The sequence below is a fragment of the Acinonyx jubatus genome, chromosome C1 (genome assembly GCF_027475565.1).
Source record: "Acinonyx jubatus isolate Ajub_Pintada_27869175 chromosome C1, VMU_Ajub_asm_v1.0, whole genome shotgun sequence".
Classification (NCBI taxonomy): domain Eukaryota; kingdom Metazoa; phylum Chordata; class Mammalia; order Carnivora; family Felidae; genus Acinonyx; species Acinonyx jubatus.
This window is the reverse complement of record NC_069381.1, coordinates 106,317,273-106,338,092: the sequence shown is the minus strand read 5'-3', so window position 1 is coordinate 106,338,092 and position 20,820 is coordinate 106,317,273. Positions and strand designations below refer to the sequence as shown.

At 42.0% G+C, this 20,820-nt stretch overlaps 1 protein-coding gene across 1 annotated transcript; it reads right to left on the bottom strand.

The window, feature by feature from the left end:
- Positions 1–4,093: 4,093 nt before the first annotated feature.
- Positions 4,094–17,075, bottom strand: LOC106966408 (cryptic protein-like). The gene is made up of 6 exons (XM_053203525.1): positions 17,053–17,075; positions 16,688–16,740; positions 16,423–16,596; positions 15,537–15,675; positions 15,162–15,271; positions 4,094–4,427 (listed from the first exon to the last, which is right to left on the bottom strand). The coding sequence occupies exons 1-6, from the start codon at positions 17,073–17,075 to the stop codon at positions 4,306–4,308; spliced, it is 621 nt and encodes a 206-aa protein (XP_053059500.1). The 3' UTR covers positions 4,094–4,305.
- Positions 17,076–20,820: the final 3,745 nt, after the last annotated feature.

Below are 20,820 nucleotides of genomic sequence, written 5' to 3'. Positions count from 1 at the left end.
AGATTGTAATTACTTTCTCCAAAGGAGGTCCCTTCACCAGCTGTCAGGGTGAGCAAAACCAGAGGTATGAATAGGCTCATCCCTGGGATGGGGCAGCTCTGAGATAGTGGCCTAGGAAAGCTGCCTTTATCTGCTTTCCTCAATGGCAGGATACAGATAAGATGTGTGACACATTTATGTGAAGTTTCCAACCATGAGCCCAGGATCCCCTTTTGTCTCCTGGGAAGTTTCTGCCTTTTAATGATCTCTCTGGACACCTGGAGAGCTATTTACAGGGAAAATACCTTTTATCCTCAAATTCTCCAAACACTACAGAAGAAGGTGGTGGTTTACTTTTCACAATTGCTGGATGAGATTTTATATTATTCCAGAGCTAGGTAGGTAGGTGGGTAGATGATTGATGATAAATGGATGATAGATAGATATAGATAGATAGATAGGATGGTTAATTTGCTTTTATTATTTATAGTCAGGAATTATTCTATTAGGAGGATCCAATTTCCCACTTATAATGTAAATGAGAGTTTGTATCTTACATATTCATACTAGTAAGGAAGAAATCTTGCTTTTCCGTTTCACCACAACTGTAGCCTCTCAAACATGGAACAGTTCTCTCAGTTCAGTTTCCTAAGTGCAGCTATCAAAAATGAGACAATTTTTGCCTGCCTATGTTTTTCAGCATACTTCATATTGGTATAAAAATGTAAAAAGTGTAAAACGTATTTTGTGAACATTCTACACATAGTATAAACATATTCATCAAATTCTGAGAATACATGTTCAAAGTTCATCACTTGTTTGCTTCTACAGCATTTGAGTTGCAATACAAGGTACTGACCAGAATGCACTTGAAACTATTTAAAGGCAACTTTGCTATCAAAAATCACTATTGCCTAGAAATATTTCTCAAAAGTTTAGTAATTACTTTTTCATGAACCATAGTCCAAATAAACCCTTTATTGACCTGAACTGACATTTCCCCAAAGAAGACACACAAATGGTCCATAGTATATGAATAGGAACTCAGCATCACTAGTCATCAGGGAAATGTAAATCAAAACCACAATGAGATGTCCAACCTGTTAGGATGGCTATTATGCCAAATACAAGAATTAACAAGTATTCGCAAGGATGTGGAGGAAGGGGAACACTTGTACACTGTTGATATAACCATCATAGAAAACAGTATGGAAGTTCCTCAAAAAATTAAAAATAAACTACCTTATGATCTAGCAATTCCATTTCTGTTTATATATGTTAAGGAAATAAGAGATACCTGAAATCCTTTCATCATTGTAGCATTATTCACAATGGCCAAGATGTGGAAAAAACCTAAGTGTCTGTCAATGGATGAATGGATAACAATATGTGTCCTAAGTGTCTGTCAATGGATGAATGGATAAAAATGTATGTGTGTGTGTGTGTGTGTGTGTGTGCGTGTGTGTGTGTGCATATACATAATAAGTACACATATATACAGAGGAATATCATTCAGTGTTAAAATGAAGGCAATCCTGCCATTTTGGACAATATAGATGAACCTGGAAGACATTATGCAAAGTGAAATAAACAAGACACAGAAAACAAACCCTGTATGATCTTACTTATATGGTGAATCTAAATTAATTGAACTTAAAGAAAGGTGGTTGTCAGCACTGGGAGGGTGGATATATGGAGAGATGTTGGTCAAAGTGTGTAAACTCAGGTATAAGATGAGTAAGTTCTGGGATCTATTGCACAACATGATGACTATAGTTACTAATACTTTATTGTATACTTGGAATTTGCTAAAAGTAGAACCTAAGTGTTCTTATCTAGAAAAAAGAACTATGTGACGTGATGGGTGTGTTAATTAACTTGACTGCACATACGTATATCAAATCATCACATTATATGCCTTAAATATAAACAATTTTATTTGTAAATAAATAAAAAGATCCAATATAGGGGGATAAGTCAATCCTTTCCTGTATTCTACCTTCTTTAACATTCATTTGAATATTGCACATTCTGAATTCATATTTTCATAACTAATGGTTGAAAATGCCAACAAACTAATTTATAGTATAGATTTTTAAAGTAATTGTATTACATAGGCTAATAAAGTGGACTTAAAAAGCTGAAAAACTCAATGGAAGTCCAATCTATTTGAAATGTATGCTTTCAAAGTGGATCTTCTGGACATGCCCCTCTCATCTGGTGTCTCCGGTGTGCCCCTGCCCCATTCTGATGTACTTCTGTAGTCACTGACAACCTTTGCATTGTTTCACTTCTCTCTCCTATTTCCTGCTTGAAGGACTGTGCCAATGGGCCCAGCTTATAGTGGGCCTCAAAAGATTTTGTTGAATTGTTACATGTGTGTGTGTAGTGTGTGTATGCTATGTGTAACACTAAAGTAGTAGCCTATTTAATTCAGCATCACTTCCCATTTTAGTGCTCACACCAAGAGTTCTCTATTCACCTATAGGTAGAGTGTTCTACTATCTAAATAGAGTCAAAACTACCCTCCAATGCAGCATTTTGACAGTTGAGCTTTGTGGCAACTGTCTCGAGGCAGGGCACTTTTCTGTCTATAAAAGTACTCCAGTACATGCAGCTTTACATCACATGAGCAATGGGAAGGCCTTTCTATTGAACTCAGCTATGAATTCTTTAAATGAAGTTCTATAAGCCTTATAAAAATATCAATATCTTGATCAATTAATATATTAATTCAGGCTGTATTATCTATTCCAGAGTCCATTTCTTGATCCCATTTTATTCTTATCGTTTACTTGAATAATTTGTAATATTCTTCTTGTTTTCACTCCTCTGATTTCTAGTTGTGGTAACTGTCCAGAGTTGTGATTATCTGAGAGCTAACGTACTTGACAGATCCAGCTTAGAAACGCCTAACTCCCAAGTACTGTGTGATTGATAGGAAGATGGGTCCTTCAGTCCCTTTATTTTTCATAAATTCTTTATACATACTTGATTTCAGATTGGGATTCAGATTGAGGCTGGGTGCTTGGTGGCTGGACCTGTTTTGAAAGCATAAACAGTACTACAGTTGTAGGATTTATATTATTAACCTAACTTCATGTTGCTTTTTATGTTCCTATATTTTATCCTCCTTTCAGCCCCATTAACTCTGCCTTTTTCACTCTCTATTCCTTGTTTACACAGTGATATAGAAACTTAATAGAGACCAGATGATAACATCTGTCTTGAAATTATCTGATGCCCCCCATCATGAATGCATACCTTCAGGTTGTTTCAAGGCTCCCCCACCCAAGATTTCAAGAAACCTATCACTCTCCTTTCATGTATTCACCTCCTTCCCCAATCACTACATATAAACTGTTCCTAGGTTCAACAGAGCAAGGCAGCTTTAGGAACTACAAGCAAGGCACATCATGTTCGTGGACAAGTTTGAGTCTATAACAAGATTTAGTGGCTGGCCTGCTGCAGGTAAGCTGTGCTTGCTTGGTTGGCTATCAGATCACTAGACTCCAAGAGAGGAGGGCTAGCCTAGAGTCTGAGGCTCTGACCTCTTTTTACTGAATTCTCTCTGCCTTGTCTTTAGAATGGATTCTGCTATGGAGAATCTTCCCCTTTTAAGGAGATGGTGATAATCCGAAGAAGTGCCAAAGGCCCTGAAAAAGGTGTCACAAAGGAGCTGGTTTAGTAGGGGAAGCTGCAGAAAAGGAGGTGAGAAAAAAGTGGCTGTCAGCCTCAAGTCTTGTCTCCCTCCTTCATACCCTTTCTCCCCCTTCTTGCTTCTTTATCAATGAAGCATTTTTTAAGGCAGCAGCTCTTTGCCAGACCCACAGCACATGTGGTGCTGTCCCTGCCTCCCAAAGATTTATAAGAGTAGTGGGGGACACTGACAGTAAACAAATGCATGACATGAAGTGCTGCCACATCCATGGTGTATCTATGTGTGTGGGAGATGAAGGGGTACTCAAAGGGAACTTGTTATCTGGGAGGGGCCGCACGCTCGGTTTATTCTTAAATCATCAGAGGTAATTTAGGCTTGAATAGGCCCCAGCACAAGTGTTTACTCATGGTTGCTCTAGGTTGCAGACCTTGAAATAAGGCTTAGAGGAGAAAATCTGTTTCATGAAAATATTTATTAAACAATAAAAATATTCACCTAATGCTTCAGTTCTAGGAAATGAAACAAATCTATTACCTACAACACAGAAAACGATGTGGATGCACAGCCCTGGCTTTCCCACAGAGAACCATGCTTGCTCAAGCTTGTGCTGGGAACACCAAGGTTCTTCCTGTGTGGAACTGAGAGTTAGGTCCTCTAAGATCCAGTCAGGAGTCTCCCGCTTCACTAAGGATGCTTTGTACGAGCAAGCAGGGGAGGAGGAAGAGAACACTCAGCATGTGTTGTGTTCTTTCTCCATTAGACCGTGCAGCAAGAAAGTCTTCCAGGTCTGAAAAAAAAAAATCCCGAGTATGTAAGACACACTGTCGCAGGCTGGCTTTAAGAGACTGAAGCAGAGAGGTCTGTACCTGCTCTGTTAGAAGCCCTGCTCTGCTGGGGCCTCCTCACTAGACTGCTCTGGTGAGGCTCCGAGAATAGATGGCTGTGAAGCCCCACCCCATGCGACAGTGAGCTCCCTTGGCAGCAAAAGGAAGCCTCCGCTGTGGGGGTCACAGCTCAAGGAAGAAGATGTGCCTTCCTCTAGCTTTTATATTCCTTTCCTTGCAGCCAGAAACAATGGGATTTTCGTGGAACTTAGAGAGCTGAAGGAGAATTTATTGGTTTTAGGGTTTAGCCCTTCTTATGTAGCATGTGAGCTGACCACAGGTGATCTGTCAGAGAATTCCACACCAAATCATTTAACAATCAGGAGCAAATAGATCTGATTTGAAATGCAGTAACATAAAACAGCTTGCATCCATGTGTTTCAAAGAAGGTCCAACTTTTCCCCAACTTAGTCCTAACACTATGATAGGGAAAGATAGGGCAAAATAGGCAGAGAGGGAAAGAAAGGTTAGGACCTGAGGTCCTTGGATGGAGAAAAACACATATTTTGGAACAACGCTGAGAGGGACTGACCAGAGGAGTGGGACTGACCCTTGGGAGTAAGGTTCCTCTTAAGAATATAACAGACACTTGGGTGGCTCAGTCGGTTGACGTCCGACTTTGGCTTAGGTCATGATCTCACAGTTCACGGATTCAAGGCCACGTTGGGCTCTGGGCTGACAGCTCAGAGCCTGGAGCCTGCTTTGGATTCTATGTCTCCCTCTCTCTGTGGCCTTCCCCCATTCATGCTTTCTCTCTCTCTCTCTCTCTCTCTCTCTCTCTCTCTCTCTCTCTCTCTTTCAAAAATGAATAAACATTGAAAAAAAAAAGATAGCAGTTAAAAAAAAAAAAGAATGTAACAGAAACCACCAACTCCCCTTCAGGAATTTGACAATCAAAATACATAACTAAAATAGGTAAACCATAAAACTTATGTTATATGAGGGGCATTATGACCATACCCTGACTCCTCACATGATGGAGTCAAGCCAATCAGGAATAGACAACCCAGCACCTAGAGTTATCAAGCCAATAAGGGTAGGATCTGAGAAGAAGCAAGGGGGAAGCGGGGGGGGGGGGGGTGGGGGGGGACTACCAAAACCTTCTAAAACAAAGACCCTTGCCTATAGTCATGGACATTCCCTTTTAAATGCCCCCTCTCTGCAAAGACAGTTTTCATACCATTCTTACTTCCTAAACTTATACTCTAATAAACTTTTGTGTGTTTTTCATTTTATTGTGTCCACCTCTTCATTCTTCAAAGCAGCAAGACAACAAACCCCGGGTATTGAGGTAAAAAATCCTGCAATAACCCATTTCCTTGACTAGGGACTGCTTATTAAACAGGAGGAAAGCACCAATTCCTAAAGCAATGGCTGGTATTTCCACAGAGTAAGTCACAAAAATAAATAGCTTCACAGCATTTTGGAGGCTAGTGCCACACCCCAAGGTGCTCACCTTCCCTGTTGTCACAAGGGGGTTCCTCCACAGTAGGTCTCCCTTTGAGTCCTAAGGGTCTATGATTCTGGCTGCCTGTATGGCTGGACCCCATCCCAAAGGTGCTGGGTGGGAGTCCTGGGGTAGTGGGGCCCAGCAGAAGTCTTGGCTAAAGTCCTTACTGAGTGATTACTATGTGAAAACCACAAGCCCCATGGGCAGGGGGCAGTGTCTCTACTAGAACACTCTCACAAGCAAACCTGGAGCTACATGTGGGGAAGGCTGGGCAGGTAAGCATGCAGATGAGGAAGGGCCCAAATATAGGAAACTTCTCCCCAGGACTGCTCAGCAGAGGCCAACCCTGCTGGAAGCCGAGCTATCCCAGCCTGAGTGGCAAAGCCCGGGCTGTGGACGGATTGGTGACTGCAAGGCGGCCCACCGACAGTGAAGCTTCTTGTACTCCTGCTTTTAGGTAATTTAGCTTTAAAACTACCTGGGGTATTGTCTGTTGGGGAATTGCCCTCGGCAGGCCCCCTGGGAAAAGAACCATTAGGGAAGAAAATAAGGTTCCACAAGAAATGGTGTGGCCTTACGTTTAGCCCTTGCCATCCCCTATGAAGACTCCTCTACTTACAGGAAGGATAGCCTCATACCTTTGCCAGCAAAGAGGGCCTGTAAAGAAGAGACATATGGATTTGAAAGCCCCACTCCGGCAACTAAGGAGTGTATCTCTGGGCACAGGTGACTTCAACCCCTAGGCCCACCTGGCCCCCCGGAGGCATTCCAGATGATGACTGAACCTAGTCAGTTAAACTAGAATGGTTCATTGGTTCCTAGGTGCATTGTCTCTCTGAGAATGTATGAGGCATGGGTTTCTAAGGCCTTTTCAGCCCCTTTCTGGCACCTCGGACCAAGGCAAACACATTGTTCTTCTGGCCTCATGTGGTTAGGAGGTCATGTCCCTGTAACTGTTCCACTTGAGGTGTTGAGAAATGGAGGGCCTTTCACGAGAATAGCAAAGCAAATGCTTTGTAGATTATAGATAAACGCAGATGCATAATGGAATAATGTAAGAAGTAAATCTATAATCAAAGGGTATGCGGGAAAGTTAGGGGAAAATCACCATGTTATTTCTTAAAGGTCGTTTATACATAGGAACATTTTCAAAATTAGGTAATGTTAGAAAAACACAGATGACGTATGCTACAAGGAAATCACTAGCATATATAATGCCACGTTTGCTACAATAAATGGGCCAGTTCAACACGCTGCTGTTGTCTCTGTCCATTTTTATTTTAGTTTTTTTATTTTAGTTTTTTATTTTAGCTTTTTATTTTAGTTTTTTATTTTCATTTTTGTTTTAGTTTTGTTTTATTTTCACTTTTTTGCTGACACCGTTCATCCTTCAGAAACCCCTGGACCTGCTGGAGCTGGACTCCAGCACAACCTGGTGTTTTCCCCCCTCCCCCTGACCCCACCCTAGACAGGCCTGCCTGGTCCTGCCCTCTGACTGTGAGAACCTATGGTGAGCATGAAACACTGGAAATTAACAAGCAGTGATAAGCAACTGCAACAGGGACCCACTCTGCACATGTTCACAGGTGGGCTTTGGTGGGACCATCTAGGAGGCTAGATTAAGGATAGGACTGAGGTCAGGCTCACTCTAGGCCTGGGTACCACTTCTCCATACCACCCCACCTTGGGAGAGGGTTGTTTCAGAGTACCAAAACCCCACAAAATAGAAAACCTAACATCTGGGCCCAGAGAAGTCTCCAGAAAAGCTGATGCTAAGACAGGTGCTCACAGTGTACGAAGGTATTTAGGTGAGAAAAGAGTCAGCCCATACTGACCTTCAATGTTCACTCTCCCCTGGTAGAAAGAAACAGGCTTCCCATAGGAAAGGATTCAGGCCCGTTGGCAATCATTGCTTATACATAAACTCAAAGGCTGTTTTAGTCAGCTTTGTGAATTTGGTTAGACCAAGGCAGCCCTGCAAGCAGGGGTCCCCAAACTGGGACTGTGAACACCATGTGGTGTCCCTCTCAGGAAGCCCAAGGTCACCCACAGAGCTTAGACAGAAAATATTAGAACTTCTACTGTACATTTATAGGAAAATTTAAAACTAAGCTTAGTAATATTTACTGTATTTATTAGAATCTACCAAATTAATGGTTCTATGGCTCACCATTATTCACATCATACAAAAAAGAAAACTCTGTTACCAATAGATGACTTACTATAATCTGGGATTTTTATTATATACTTATCAAAAGGCCTTTTTTAGACTTGGTCAGACATAGCAAAGATTTTTAAAAAAATTTTTTTATGTTTATTTATTTTTGAGAGAGAAAAAGAGAGAGAGAGAGAGGCAGAGTGTAAGTGGGAGAGGGGCAGAGAGAGAGGGAGACACAGAATTTGAAGTAGGCTCCAGGCTCTCAGCTGTTAGCACAGAGCCCAACGTGGGGCTCGAACTCACAAACTGTGAGATCATGACCCAAGCTGAAGTTGGATGCTTAACCGACTGAGCCACCCAGGTGCCCCTCATGGCAAAGATTTTTATCATGTGTATTAGTCCTGTACATATGTATAAACAGGAAGATATAAGTAAAAGCAAGTTTGTACATGCTAGCATGGCAACTGTGTTACCGCCACTGAATGGGGAACAATCTCAGGTATTTTTACTGGAATGGAGTGGGAAATTAAAAAGTTTGGAGACCACCCTGGATGAGTATAACATCAGATTTCAGTGTGAGGTCCAGAACCAACATTCCCAAAAGTTTCCAATTTGCAGATATCTCTGGGAGCCAGATGGCTTTGTCTCCTGCCATGACACCCAGAGAAGCTCACCTATTGGAATGGCACCTATCATGGGAGGGTGGTTCCTGGAGGGCAGGACCAAGGGTCGGTCTCTCTCTCTTTCTCTCTCTCTCTCTCTGCCATACAGCACACTTGGAGCTGGCCAGGGCCAGGATGCTGGAGGGCCATCTCTCCTATGGGCCTATATAGGCTGGTTCTGGCCCAAAGATGTTTGTTTGCTTGTGTGGGTTGATTGGCTGGTGCCAGAAATGTATTTTTAAAATTGGGTGTGAAGTGTGAGGTGAGGCTTGACCTGACCCCAATCTGACATTCACATTACCTGTTTACTTCTGAAGGCACTTGAGTTTGCTATTTCATTGTATCAGTACTTAAGACTAAATCTTAGAATATTAAACTGGTTCCTGAGGCTAACGAAATACTTAATTCTTCGGGACTATGTGTGGGAAGAACCACCCTGTTGGTATAATGAGATCTTGGGCTGGCTCAACACAAAGCAAAGGTCCTGGTAGTTGGAATGTTGTCTTTTTTTTTTTTCTAATGTTTATTTATTTTTGACAGAACGAGAGAGAGAGAGAGAGAGAGAGAGCGCAAGCATGATGTGGGAGGGGCACAGAGAGTCACAGAATCTGAAGCAGGCTCCAGGCTCCGAACCATCAGCACAGAGCCCAATGTGGGGTTCGAACTCACGGACCGCGAGATCATGACCTGAGCTGAAGTCGGACGCTCAACCGACTAAGCCACCCAGGCACCCCTGTCTTTTTGTTTTTTAACCCTAATTAACTTAATGCCCCTCGATTAGTGGATATTGTTCACAACCTAAAAGACACATTTCTTTTAAAAAAATTTTTTTTAATGTTTTTTTTGAGAGACAGAGAGAGACAGAGTGTGAGCAGGGGAGGGGCAGAGAGAGAGAGAGAAAGACACAGAATTTGAAGAGGCTCCAGGCTCTGAGCTGTCAGCACAGAGCCCGACGTGGGGCTTGAACTCACAAACCGCAAGATCATGACCTGAGCTGAAGTCGGACACTTAACCGACTGAGACACCCAGGCGCCCCCTAAAAAACACATTTCGGTAAACTTGCATATAAATGCTAGATTATGAAATAATTTTTTAAACCTCATATTGACTTGAATACTGTTGATGGTAGTGATAATAAAATAATTTACTCTGTGCATAACATGTAACAGGTTTAGTGCCTTTACATCTTATCAATGGGGTAAATATTCAGCTCTAATTCTGCAGTTGCAGAGACTGAAATACAAACAAGTTATTCAACCTTTCATAAAGATCATAAACATTATAAAAAGTATTTTTTGGGGATTTGAAAAAGTATTTTGGAGGTATGTTCCCACGCTTTTTCTATTATGCCACACTGTCTCTTTAAATGCAAAATTAACAGATGTAAATGGAGAAAATAGTAGAAATAATGATAGTTACCTGCAATGTAGGTAATTGATAGAACCCTATCATTTTGATAGATTGATAGAACCCTGCAATTGATAGAACAATTGATAGAACCCTACAAATGGTTTCTTTTAATTGCAATATAATAATAGGTAATGGCTTTTATGGTGTTTCTTCTTTCGAGCTGTATTTGGAACTAATTGGTCAAAGGTCATCCATTCAATATTTATTTAGAATTATTATTCACAAAGCATTATTTTAGATCATGGAACAGAAAATAGCTCACACCACAAACAAGATTATTTTGCATAAAATTTATCCTTCAACGTGTATGTGAGGGTACAGGGCAGGTTATCCTCATTTTATATAAAAACTGAGAAACAAATAGAGCTCTTCTGAATCAGGATGCCCTTGGAAAGGCATTATATTTGGGATTAAGACAGCCTGTCATTCTTGGACCCAGACAGGATTGAGCAAGAAGGCCCCTTAGAGACCCTTTGTCTTTCAGGTAGCCTGCAGGTGCCACAAGGCCATGATTTTATAGTGTGTTATTTTCTGTTTGTGATTCCTGCATCGAGATGTATCCTTTCACCTCATTATATTATAAACATAATTTTTTATTCTATCTTCCATATGTTTTTCACAATCCTCATAACATCCCATTACAGGATTTACTTACCTATTACTCTGCTGTTAAATTTAGAATATGGTCATATTTTCAGTATTCTAAATAACACTATCAAAAATATTTCTTTAGTTTATATTGATAATTATTCTTATAGGATGAGTATAGAAATGGCACAATAGTTAGGATTCACATCCTGAACGCTTGTGCACTGTTGGTGGGAATGTAAATTGGTGTGACCACTATGGAAACCAGTATGGAGGTTCTTCAAAAAATTAAAAAAAGATGGAATGCAAGCTGGTGCAGCCACTCTGGAAAACAGTATGGAAGTTCCTCAAAAAACTAAAAATAGAACTACCCTATGACCCAGCAATTGCACTACTAGGCATTTATCCGCGGGATACAGGTGTGCTGTTTCGAAGGGGCACATGCACCCCCATGTTTCTAGCAGCACTATCAACAGTAGCCAAAGTATGGAAAGAGCCCAAATGTCCATCGATGGATGAATGGATAAAGAAGATGTGGTATATATATACAATGGAGTATTACTCAGCAATCAAAAAGAATGAAATCTTGCCATTTGCAACTACATGAATGGAACTGGAGGGTATTATGCTAAGTGAAATTAGTCAGTCAGAGAAAGACAAAAATCATATGCCTTCGCTCATATGAGGACTTTAAGAGACAAAACAGATGAACGTAAGGGAAGGGAAACAAAAATAATATAAAAACAGGGAGGGGGACAAAACAGAAGAGACTCATAAATATGGAGAACAAACTGAGGGTTACTGGAGGGGTTGTGGGAGGGGGGATGGGCTAAATGGGTAAGGGGCATTAAGGAATCTACCCCTGAAATAATTGTTGCACTATATGGTAACTAATTTGGATGTAAATTTAAAAAATAAAAAATTAAATTAAAAAATTAAAAAAAGAAATGTCATATGATCCAGCAATTCCACTTCTGGGTCTTTATCCAAAGGAAACAATCATACTAACTTAAAAATATATATGCACCTCCATATTCATTGCATATTATTTATAATAATATGGAAGCCAAAATATGGAAGCAACCTAAGTGTACATTGATGGATGAATGGATAAATATATGATATAAATATGTATAAATATAATATAAATATGATATAAATGTGGGTAAAATATGTATATTTAAAAAAATTTTTTTTCAACATTTATTTATTTTTGGGACAGAGAGAGACAGAGCATGAACGGGGGAGGGGCAGAGAGAGAGGGAGACACAGAATCGGAAACAGGCTCCAGGCTCCGAGCCATCAGCCCAGAGCCTGACGCGGGGCTCGAACTCACGGACCGCGAGATCGTGACCTGGCTGAAGTCAGACGCTTAACCGACTGCGCCACCCAGGCGCCCCAAAATATGTATATTTATATATAAAACACAAACACACAACAGTGGAATATTTTTCAGCCACATAAAAGAAGGAAATCTTGCCATGTGTCACAACATAGATGGACCTTGAGGACATTATGCTAAATTAATCAAACTGAGAAAGACAAATACCATATGCTCTCACTTATATGTAGAATCTTTAAAAAACAAAAACAAAAACAAAAATGGAACATAGCTACAAGAACAGTTTGGTGGGTGCCAAAGGCAAGGGTTGGTAGGTGGGCAAATGGGTGAAGATCAAAGGTCAGAAGGTACAAATTTCCATTTGGAAAACAAATAACCAATGGGATTGTAATGTACAGCATGGTGACTATAGTTAATAAAACCATATTGTACATTTGAAAGTTGTTAAGAGAGTAGATCTTAAAAGTTCTCGTCACAAGAAAAAATTTTAACTATGGAGGGTGATGGATATTAAGTAGACTTAGTGTGGTGAACATTTCACAATATACACAAATGTTCAATCATCATCTTGTACACCTGAAACTAATGTAATGTTATATGCGAATTATATCTCAATTTTAAAAAAAGTATATGACAAATTTCAGGGATGTCCTTACATACTCCATAAATGGTAGCAATTTTAGTCATAGATTCATATTAGTTATTATTCACAGAATAATGTTAATTATTATTATATCAATATGCTATGGTATGTTTCTTTACAATATTTTTAAATAATCGTTATAAAATATATCTTACTTTATATTTATATATATTTATATACCATACTATATTATATATACCATATTATATATTATATATATTATATATTATATATGTATATATACATATACCATATTATATTGTATATATTTATATACCACATATATTTTATATATTTATATATATTTTATTTTATATGTATATATATTTTTATACCAACTAGCCTCCCATGATTATCTCTTAAGAAATAAATACCAGACCCTGTTTGTTTGCTGTAGGAGTTAATTCCTCTAAGTCTCAGTTTCCTCAAATATAAAAAAGTATAATAATACCTATTTCATGGGCCTAAGAGAATCGGATGGGATGAAGTGTACGAAATGCCTGAAATATACCAAGTGCTAACAAAAACAGCCATCATCATCATCCCTCCTATCATAACCACTGTCAGCACAGCCACCACAGTCATCTGCTATGAAGAAGAATCAACAGGCCAAAGAGTCCAAAAGTGTTGCTGTGCTTTCTGCACCTGACAATTCACTCTGAAACATGACTATTTCATTCAACATTCATGAGCAGAAACCACATTTTGGAGCCATTTTCACTGTCCTTGGCAGACAGCATTCCCAGCCTTGGATGTTTCCAAAGATACAAAATAGTAAGCAGAGAGCCTGGGACCTAGTCTTTGCCCTGCTGCTTCTGAAACCAAGCTGGCTTTGCATAGGAGACTGGGAAATGATCACAGCTAATCCCTTCCCCACATTACTGCTGGGAGTGCCAGTGGCACGTGGGAAATGACTTCACTTGTAGGACTACACAGGTTCCACCTGCAATATCAATATCTGTTCCCTAATTTGTGTGTCCTTTCTCTGGAGCACAGAAGAAACAGCTAGTGAATCACAGGTCAGCAAACAGCCCAGTAGGAAAGGGGGTGCTTTGGGAAATGTGGTGGGCATGACAGAGGGAGGGAAAGATACAACGTTTTCCAATACTGTACTATAATCACAGTCTCCCTACTGGCACCACCCACACCATGCACAGCTGGATGAGAAGGGTAGGGCAGGAAGTGGGGTTGATGGGTTGTACCTTCACTAAGTATCTTTGACAGGTAATCCTACCCAAGGCTGCAGAAGAGGGAGAAAGGTATAGGAATGTGGGTTGAAAGCTGAGCATTCATTCAGTGTGCTCCTCCACTACTGGCCCCACCAAGAAGGCAGGGGCAAGAACTTGGTTTGGAGGGTTCTTATCCTCACTTACTGCTGCTCCTCCACTGCAGTCCTGACAGTGGACAAAGGGGTGGGAAGTGGGGTTGAAGGGCTGTGATATCATTAAGTGTGCCCTTCAACTGTGGGATTTGCCCAGGAGCAAGGACAAAGAAGGACAAGAAGAAGGACAAAGGAGGAGCATAAAAGGGGACTTAGGAGTTTTGACTTCTCACAGCCAAGGCCACCAGGATTGACTGAAGAGGGCTGAGGGCTGTGACTTCATTAACTGCTCCTCAGTGAAGTCTGGTCAGAGCATGCTGAAGAGGGGAGAGGGTGCAGGATGTGGGATTGAAATGCTGTACCTTCTTTAACTGTGCCCCTTGAGGTCATAGCAGAGTGTTACATCTGTTTTCTGACCCAGGAAATTTCATGTTTCGTACTGCGTTTTAAAAGTGAAACATTTGCACGAAGTTTGCTCCCTGCTCAGAATCCTCACAAATGACCGTTCACCCCATGTGTTCTCCACACCATGCTGGCTTTTAATATGTGTGGCAAGCCTGAACACCTTCTTTCCCTGGGAGCACTACCTGGTAGGCCCTAAAGGGTGGCGTGTAGCCATTCATCACTGTTCCTGTCCTGCTCCAATGCCCTCCTCATTTCACACTGGAGAAGATGGTGTTGGTGTGGTTTAAGGAAGTCACTGGAGATTTAGTCCGGTAAATCAGTCCGGTAATCTGTCTGCCAGGCTTGGCTCGGTTTACCAGCTTGTGTGCTCCCCAAAGTAGGCTCACTGAAAGGATACTTGAAGAACACTGGAAATCACTTTTAAACCCAGCAATCGGGACATAGTAAATTTAGGAATAAAAATTTAAATAATAATAATGATATGCTGATAATCACAGAATGATTATATGTGATTCACGACGAATGTGACTTTCCTAAGTGATGAATTTTTGCTCATTTCTGTGTCGCCTGGCACAGCTAGATCTCTGCGGATAGATAGGTACAAAGGAGCAACCACCTGCGTGTGTGGACTGTGCTAATAGGAGGCGGGTACTCTTACCGCAGCTGCCGGGTGTCTGGCGGGGGAGGCAGTGCAGGGCTGCGAAAACACACCTGCAAAGGCGGCAGCCGAGGAAGGTCCAGGCTCCATGCTTCACCGAGCCGCATTCGCTAGGGAGGCCGCAAGGTGGAGTTAGCCTTGCCTACGCGCATGCGCTCCCTTCTCCCACGCCCATCCACGCCCCACCCCGCACAGGCCCCGCGGCCGCTCCCATCCACTCCCCGCTCCCCTCCCCCACACTCCACCTGCGAGCCCCCAGAGCCCGCTCCCCTCCGCCACGCGCCGCCCCGCGGGTTGCCCCAGTGCCCGCTCCAGGGCCCCCGCCCCATTATCCCCGCCCCACCGACCTAGCAGCCCGCTCGGTGACGCGCTCACCTGTGCCTCTGGTCGTGCTCGCAGTAACGGCCGGTGAAGTGGGCGGGGCACACGCAGAAGCTGCCCAGCACGCAGGTGCCGCCGTTACTGCAGCAGCGCAGCAGCTGGGGCTCACCTGTGGGGGAGTCGCCTGGCTGTCAGCCTCCGCCTGCCGCTCGGCTTTCCGCGTTAGACAAGCCCGAAGAGGGCTTCGCGAGATCACTCCGGAAAGGCAATAAAATTTAACTCCCTGCTAAGTGTGTTTGCTCAGGCAAACCCTACTTGTTAAGTTAAGGATTAAAAGCAAACTGCCAGGGGTACCGGAGGGTCAGAAACCAGTCCGAGGACCCGACGAGAATCCCTGCCCCCAGCAAGTAGGATTCTCTCTCTTCATTCCTTTCACATGTTAAAGTCAGGCTGTGACCTGCCTGGACAGTGATTAAAGACAGGCCTCCCGGGAGGGGACCACCCACCGAGAGAGGACTGTAGAAAACCCTCTCACCTCCAGCCCTCCCGCCAGAAAGACCGCCTACCCCCGCCCCCAGCCTCCACGCCCCGGGATGTGGGGTCTGGAGGCTGACAGTCTGCAATAAGCCAAGCAAGGGTCCCCTATTATCTTGGGTTGGGAGGTTGTTTTGAATATATTTAAATCGCAGTTCTCTGGACCTGAGCAGATGGAAAGTTTTACCAATGAAATAGTAAAACTTTTCAGAGCAAAAGAACACCTCACTAGGAAATAGTTTTCACTTTATAGTGTATCATCATTTGAAGATGATAAAATGTGCTTTGTTGGATTTTTCATTTTATGCTAAATTTATTCCAGGTTTTTCTCAGATCCTAAATCTGCAGACCACCGACTGAGATGACCACAAAGGTAATGTGGGCGCCTTCGCGACTTGCAACTTACGCTGTTGGAGATCCGGAAAGTAGGGACGTGAATTCTGGGGCCTCCAGCCATTGGCGCTTGCATTCACCTCCCCAAAATTATTCAGGGTCCAGTTGAGTGTTTTCTGCAGGAGCTTTTGGACTGTAGCATTGTTGATTTCTTCTCTGTTACCTTTATGTTTCTCTCTTTGATAACCTTTTAAAAACACCGAAAATATGAGACTGATAATGATTAAGAAACAAATAGGCAATAAAAAGGAAGAGACTATAAATAAAATGCTTCTTACTGTTGTTTCCCAAGTGGATGATCTGTAATGCCAAACTGGTAAAAAACAGAAGCCTAGAATATTTAAAGGAAATTATTGAAGTTTAAAATATTAAAAGTATAAGTAGAAATTTACATATGTTCAAAATGTAATGCAATCATATATAAACATAAGTCTATACAATATTTAATGTGTAATAAATATTATGCCATGTTTTATAACTTGTAGATTTTAATTAATGTTGTCATGACTTAGAAAGATTTTGAGACCAAAGAAGTGTACATGTCCCTTAATGAGAAGGAACAAATGTGCATGCATTGCAGTTTATTCTGGAGGCTTTTAAATGCCCCTCTTGGCTCTCAGATCTGGATGATCTGTGTCCTTACCTAACAGGGTGGCTCCGGACCATTTTCCCACTGACACGTCTGCTGTGAGAGTCTCCTCTCATCCATACACTGAAGACCAACTTCCAAGGAGGTCAAATATGACTGGGTTTGTACTTGAAGGTGTCTTTACTCCAGCTCTTGTAACAACTGCACTAGGACATAAAGGTGGATAAGTAAAGAAGATACAGGTATTTCCTATCCTCTGCCTAGGCCATGAGAAACAACAGTGAGATCTCTGGGTTCTGCTGTGGAGGCCCATTAGGCAATGACCTGCTGTGACAGGCAGGGCCCATGCGGAGCCTCCAGGACTGTTCCCTCAATGAGATCTGGTGGGGTGGGGGGTGGGGGGTGGGGGCCGGACACTTGGACTAATTCTCTCCCCAGTAGTGTTAACAGTGTTGACAGTGGCAGGAGTGGTCCACCCCTGATGTAAAACATTTGTGGCTAAGGCAACAAGCCTTTCCCTCACCAAAACAACAACAAAAACAAACAAACAAACAAAAATTAAAATCCAACATGAACAAAACCTTTTCACAGGAAAACGGAAATTTTATATTGCATACTCCTTGTACTGGTGGTGAGGGCCCAGCTAGAGAAGGGATCCATTGTGTGGGACATAACCAGCAAGTGTGGGTCCCAAAAGTCTTGACTGAGAAACATGAATATATTTTCTGAGGATGTATCAATACTTGAACAGACTGATTCATTTCTCTGTGCCCAGCATGGTGGTGAATATGATACAGCATGCCCCTGGGGAAGCGTTATTATTATCCCCCATGTAAAGGGAGAGGCAACAAGAAGCTTAAAATCTAAGTCCGTTGTGGCAGTTAGATCTTTGAAAAATATGAAATGTACAGATTTTATAAGAAGGGGCCTACAGTGTGCTCAGTATGTGAAGACTACTGAGTATAGAGGTGACCCCCGCCCCCCATTAAGCTCTGAATCCAAGAAGGGAGTGATTGCCAAAATAAGGACCAGAGGCCCTTTTATCAGCACTGAGGAGGATACCTTGCAACTCTGGGGCAAATTGTTCTGTGATTTTAATATAAAAACTGCTTTCTAAAAATAGCATGCTTCCTCTCAGGATGAAATAGTCTTTGATACTTACTTAATTTTTAAACGTTTAATATGAGGTTTATTAAAGAGGCTGTTACATAAACCAATAGGGAATTGGTGAGCCTGGCTGCCATGGGGCCTCCCAGGGACTGGGTCTGTGAGCTGCCAAGACCAGGTCAAGACCAGCAGACCTGGCTAGGCAAACCATATGGAAGATGATACCTCACACTTTCATGGAAACATCTGTAACTGGAGTCATGACAAATACACTTTTAAATTTAATGGTTATTACTTGTGAAGTGCATAATTTAGTTATATATAAAAGGGGCACCTGGATGGCTCAGTAGGTTGAGCATCTAACTCTTGGTTTCGGCTCAGGTCATGATCTCTCGGTTCGTGGGTTGGAGCCCTGCATCAGGCTCCATGCTGGAGAAAGTAAGTATGTTTTATGACTTCAAATCAGGAGAAACTTTTATTTGAGCAAATGGGTTGTGCTAAAGTAAAACCATGTATAAGCTAAAGGATTATATTTCTTTGAATAAGAAGATTTAAAACTGTTCACTTTGCAGGATATCGAATCCAAGCCTTTCTGATAACATTAAAGATCTAAGACTAATATCTAAAATCTAATCCCCCCCCCAGTTTCTTCTGTTGAATTTTGTATTGTGGACATTATTTTTAAATTTACAATCTGATTCTTTTTTTTTTAAGTTTATTTATTTTGAGAGAGAGAGAGAGAGAGCAGAGGGAAGGTCAGAGAGAGAGAGGGAGAGAGAGAATCCCAAGCAGGCTCTGCACTGTCAGTGCAGAGCCCGACTTGGGGTTCAAACTCATGAACCGTGAGGTCATGACCTAGCCAAAACCAAGCTTAACCAACTGAGCCACCCAGGTACCCCTGTATTGTGGACATTTTTCAACATACACAAAAGCCAGGATAATAAGGATTCAATAAACTGGGGTTTATCGATTAAGTATCAATTTTTGCCAATCTTATTATTTCTCCCAAACATATATTTTTTCTGGAATTTTTTTAAAGCAAATCTCAGACATCATGATATTTTCTATGTCAAATAAGGTTTTGAAGATATAAACTTTATAAAAGGAAAATGCAGGGAAAGGAAAGGAAATGTCTTGACAGCAAGACAGGATTGAGAGTCTAGAAATATGGATGGAATGTCCCACTAGCTGTTTGCTTAAGACCTAAAGTCAGCTCCAGGGAGGGAAAGGGCTGATGGCCTAGCAGTGAGAAAGCTGCTGATTCCTATTTTTCAGTATCCTGTCACTTGATCTCATTTACTTACAAGCATTATAAAAAAGAGTTTTGCATTTCATGGCAGAGGAGCCCAGGTTTGCTTAGTTAACAAGGCCCAGGTGGCCAGCTGGAAGGGGCTGTCTGGGAGCAGCTGTAAGCCTAGTGAGGGGGCAACAGATTCCCAGCTCTGGGGAAGGTTTTTTCTTGTTATCAGTTATAAATAGATAAGATTGGAGCCAACCCACTCACCAGACCTCCACTGGTACTTGTGACTCATTTTGAGCTGATATAAAGTGTGTGGGAATTGGGGCACCCGATCCCAAGATTAGAGACTACCCCACCTCTGTGTCCACAGTATATCAAACAATCTCTTAGGGAAATGTTCTGTAACAAATTAGGTGTGAAGGAATTCTCTGAGAGTGACTCTAAAGCAGTAGTTGTCCATGTGTGCTGCTCATTGGGGTCTCTGGGGAAACTCTGAATCTGTACTTAAGCCACACCTCAAGCCCTGAGCAGAGCCCAGCATTGGGATTTTTTTTTTTTAACCTGCTGAGGGGACTCCAGTATTCAGCCAGGACTGTGATTCTGCTGTCTGTGTTTTATGTGGCTATGTGTTCCCAGTGATGGGAGTGCTTCTTTCTTGTTGCATTCCTGACTTTTAGCTCAGTGCCTCATGTATGGTATCACACAATCTGGTGTTATTTATATGAATAAAAGAATAAATGGATTATCATATTTACACTCATTTTTCAGTGAAGAAATTGAGATCTAAGAAGTTAAGAAACTGGCTTGGGGATGTATGAGTAACAGCTGTGTGGAGTCTTGAACCCAGGTTTATCTGATCTAAAATCTTGTTTGATTCAAGTTGCTTTAAAATTATTGTGTTTAATGTAGACCAGGCATACTATACTCACTGAATTACACAGAATGCTTTATTTTATTGTCATCCATTCTTATGACCTAGACATTAATTTCTCCATTTTATAGATGAGAAAAGTGAGGTTTCAAGAGTTGAGGACTTGCGCAGCACCTCTCAGCACTGGCACAGGCGGTCAAAAGATGAGCTACTGCTTGCAACCATAATAGCATGCTGCTGCCCCCTGAAGCAGGCTAAGGGCTTCTGAGTGGGCACAGTGGAAAAGACTAAACGGAGAGGCACTGCCCCAGTTCTACACTGTAAGGGAGGGGTTTAGAGAGCCCAAAGTATTTACCAAGACAGGACATTACAGGGCAGTGACAGGATGTGGTCTCTGGGAGGCAGTGTTGACAGCATTGACTGAGGGAGGGAGGTGTCCTGGAAATAACAACAGGGACCACGAGGGTCCCTCGGAGGGGCAGAAGGGCAGAAGGAGGAGCTGTAGGTAGACACATGATGCAGGAGAAACTATAGCATATAGAAAGGCCAGTTGATGGGGAACCTCCTGGATGCTCCTGCAGGAAGTCATGAAGATCTGAATAGG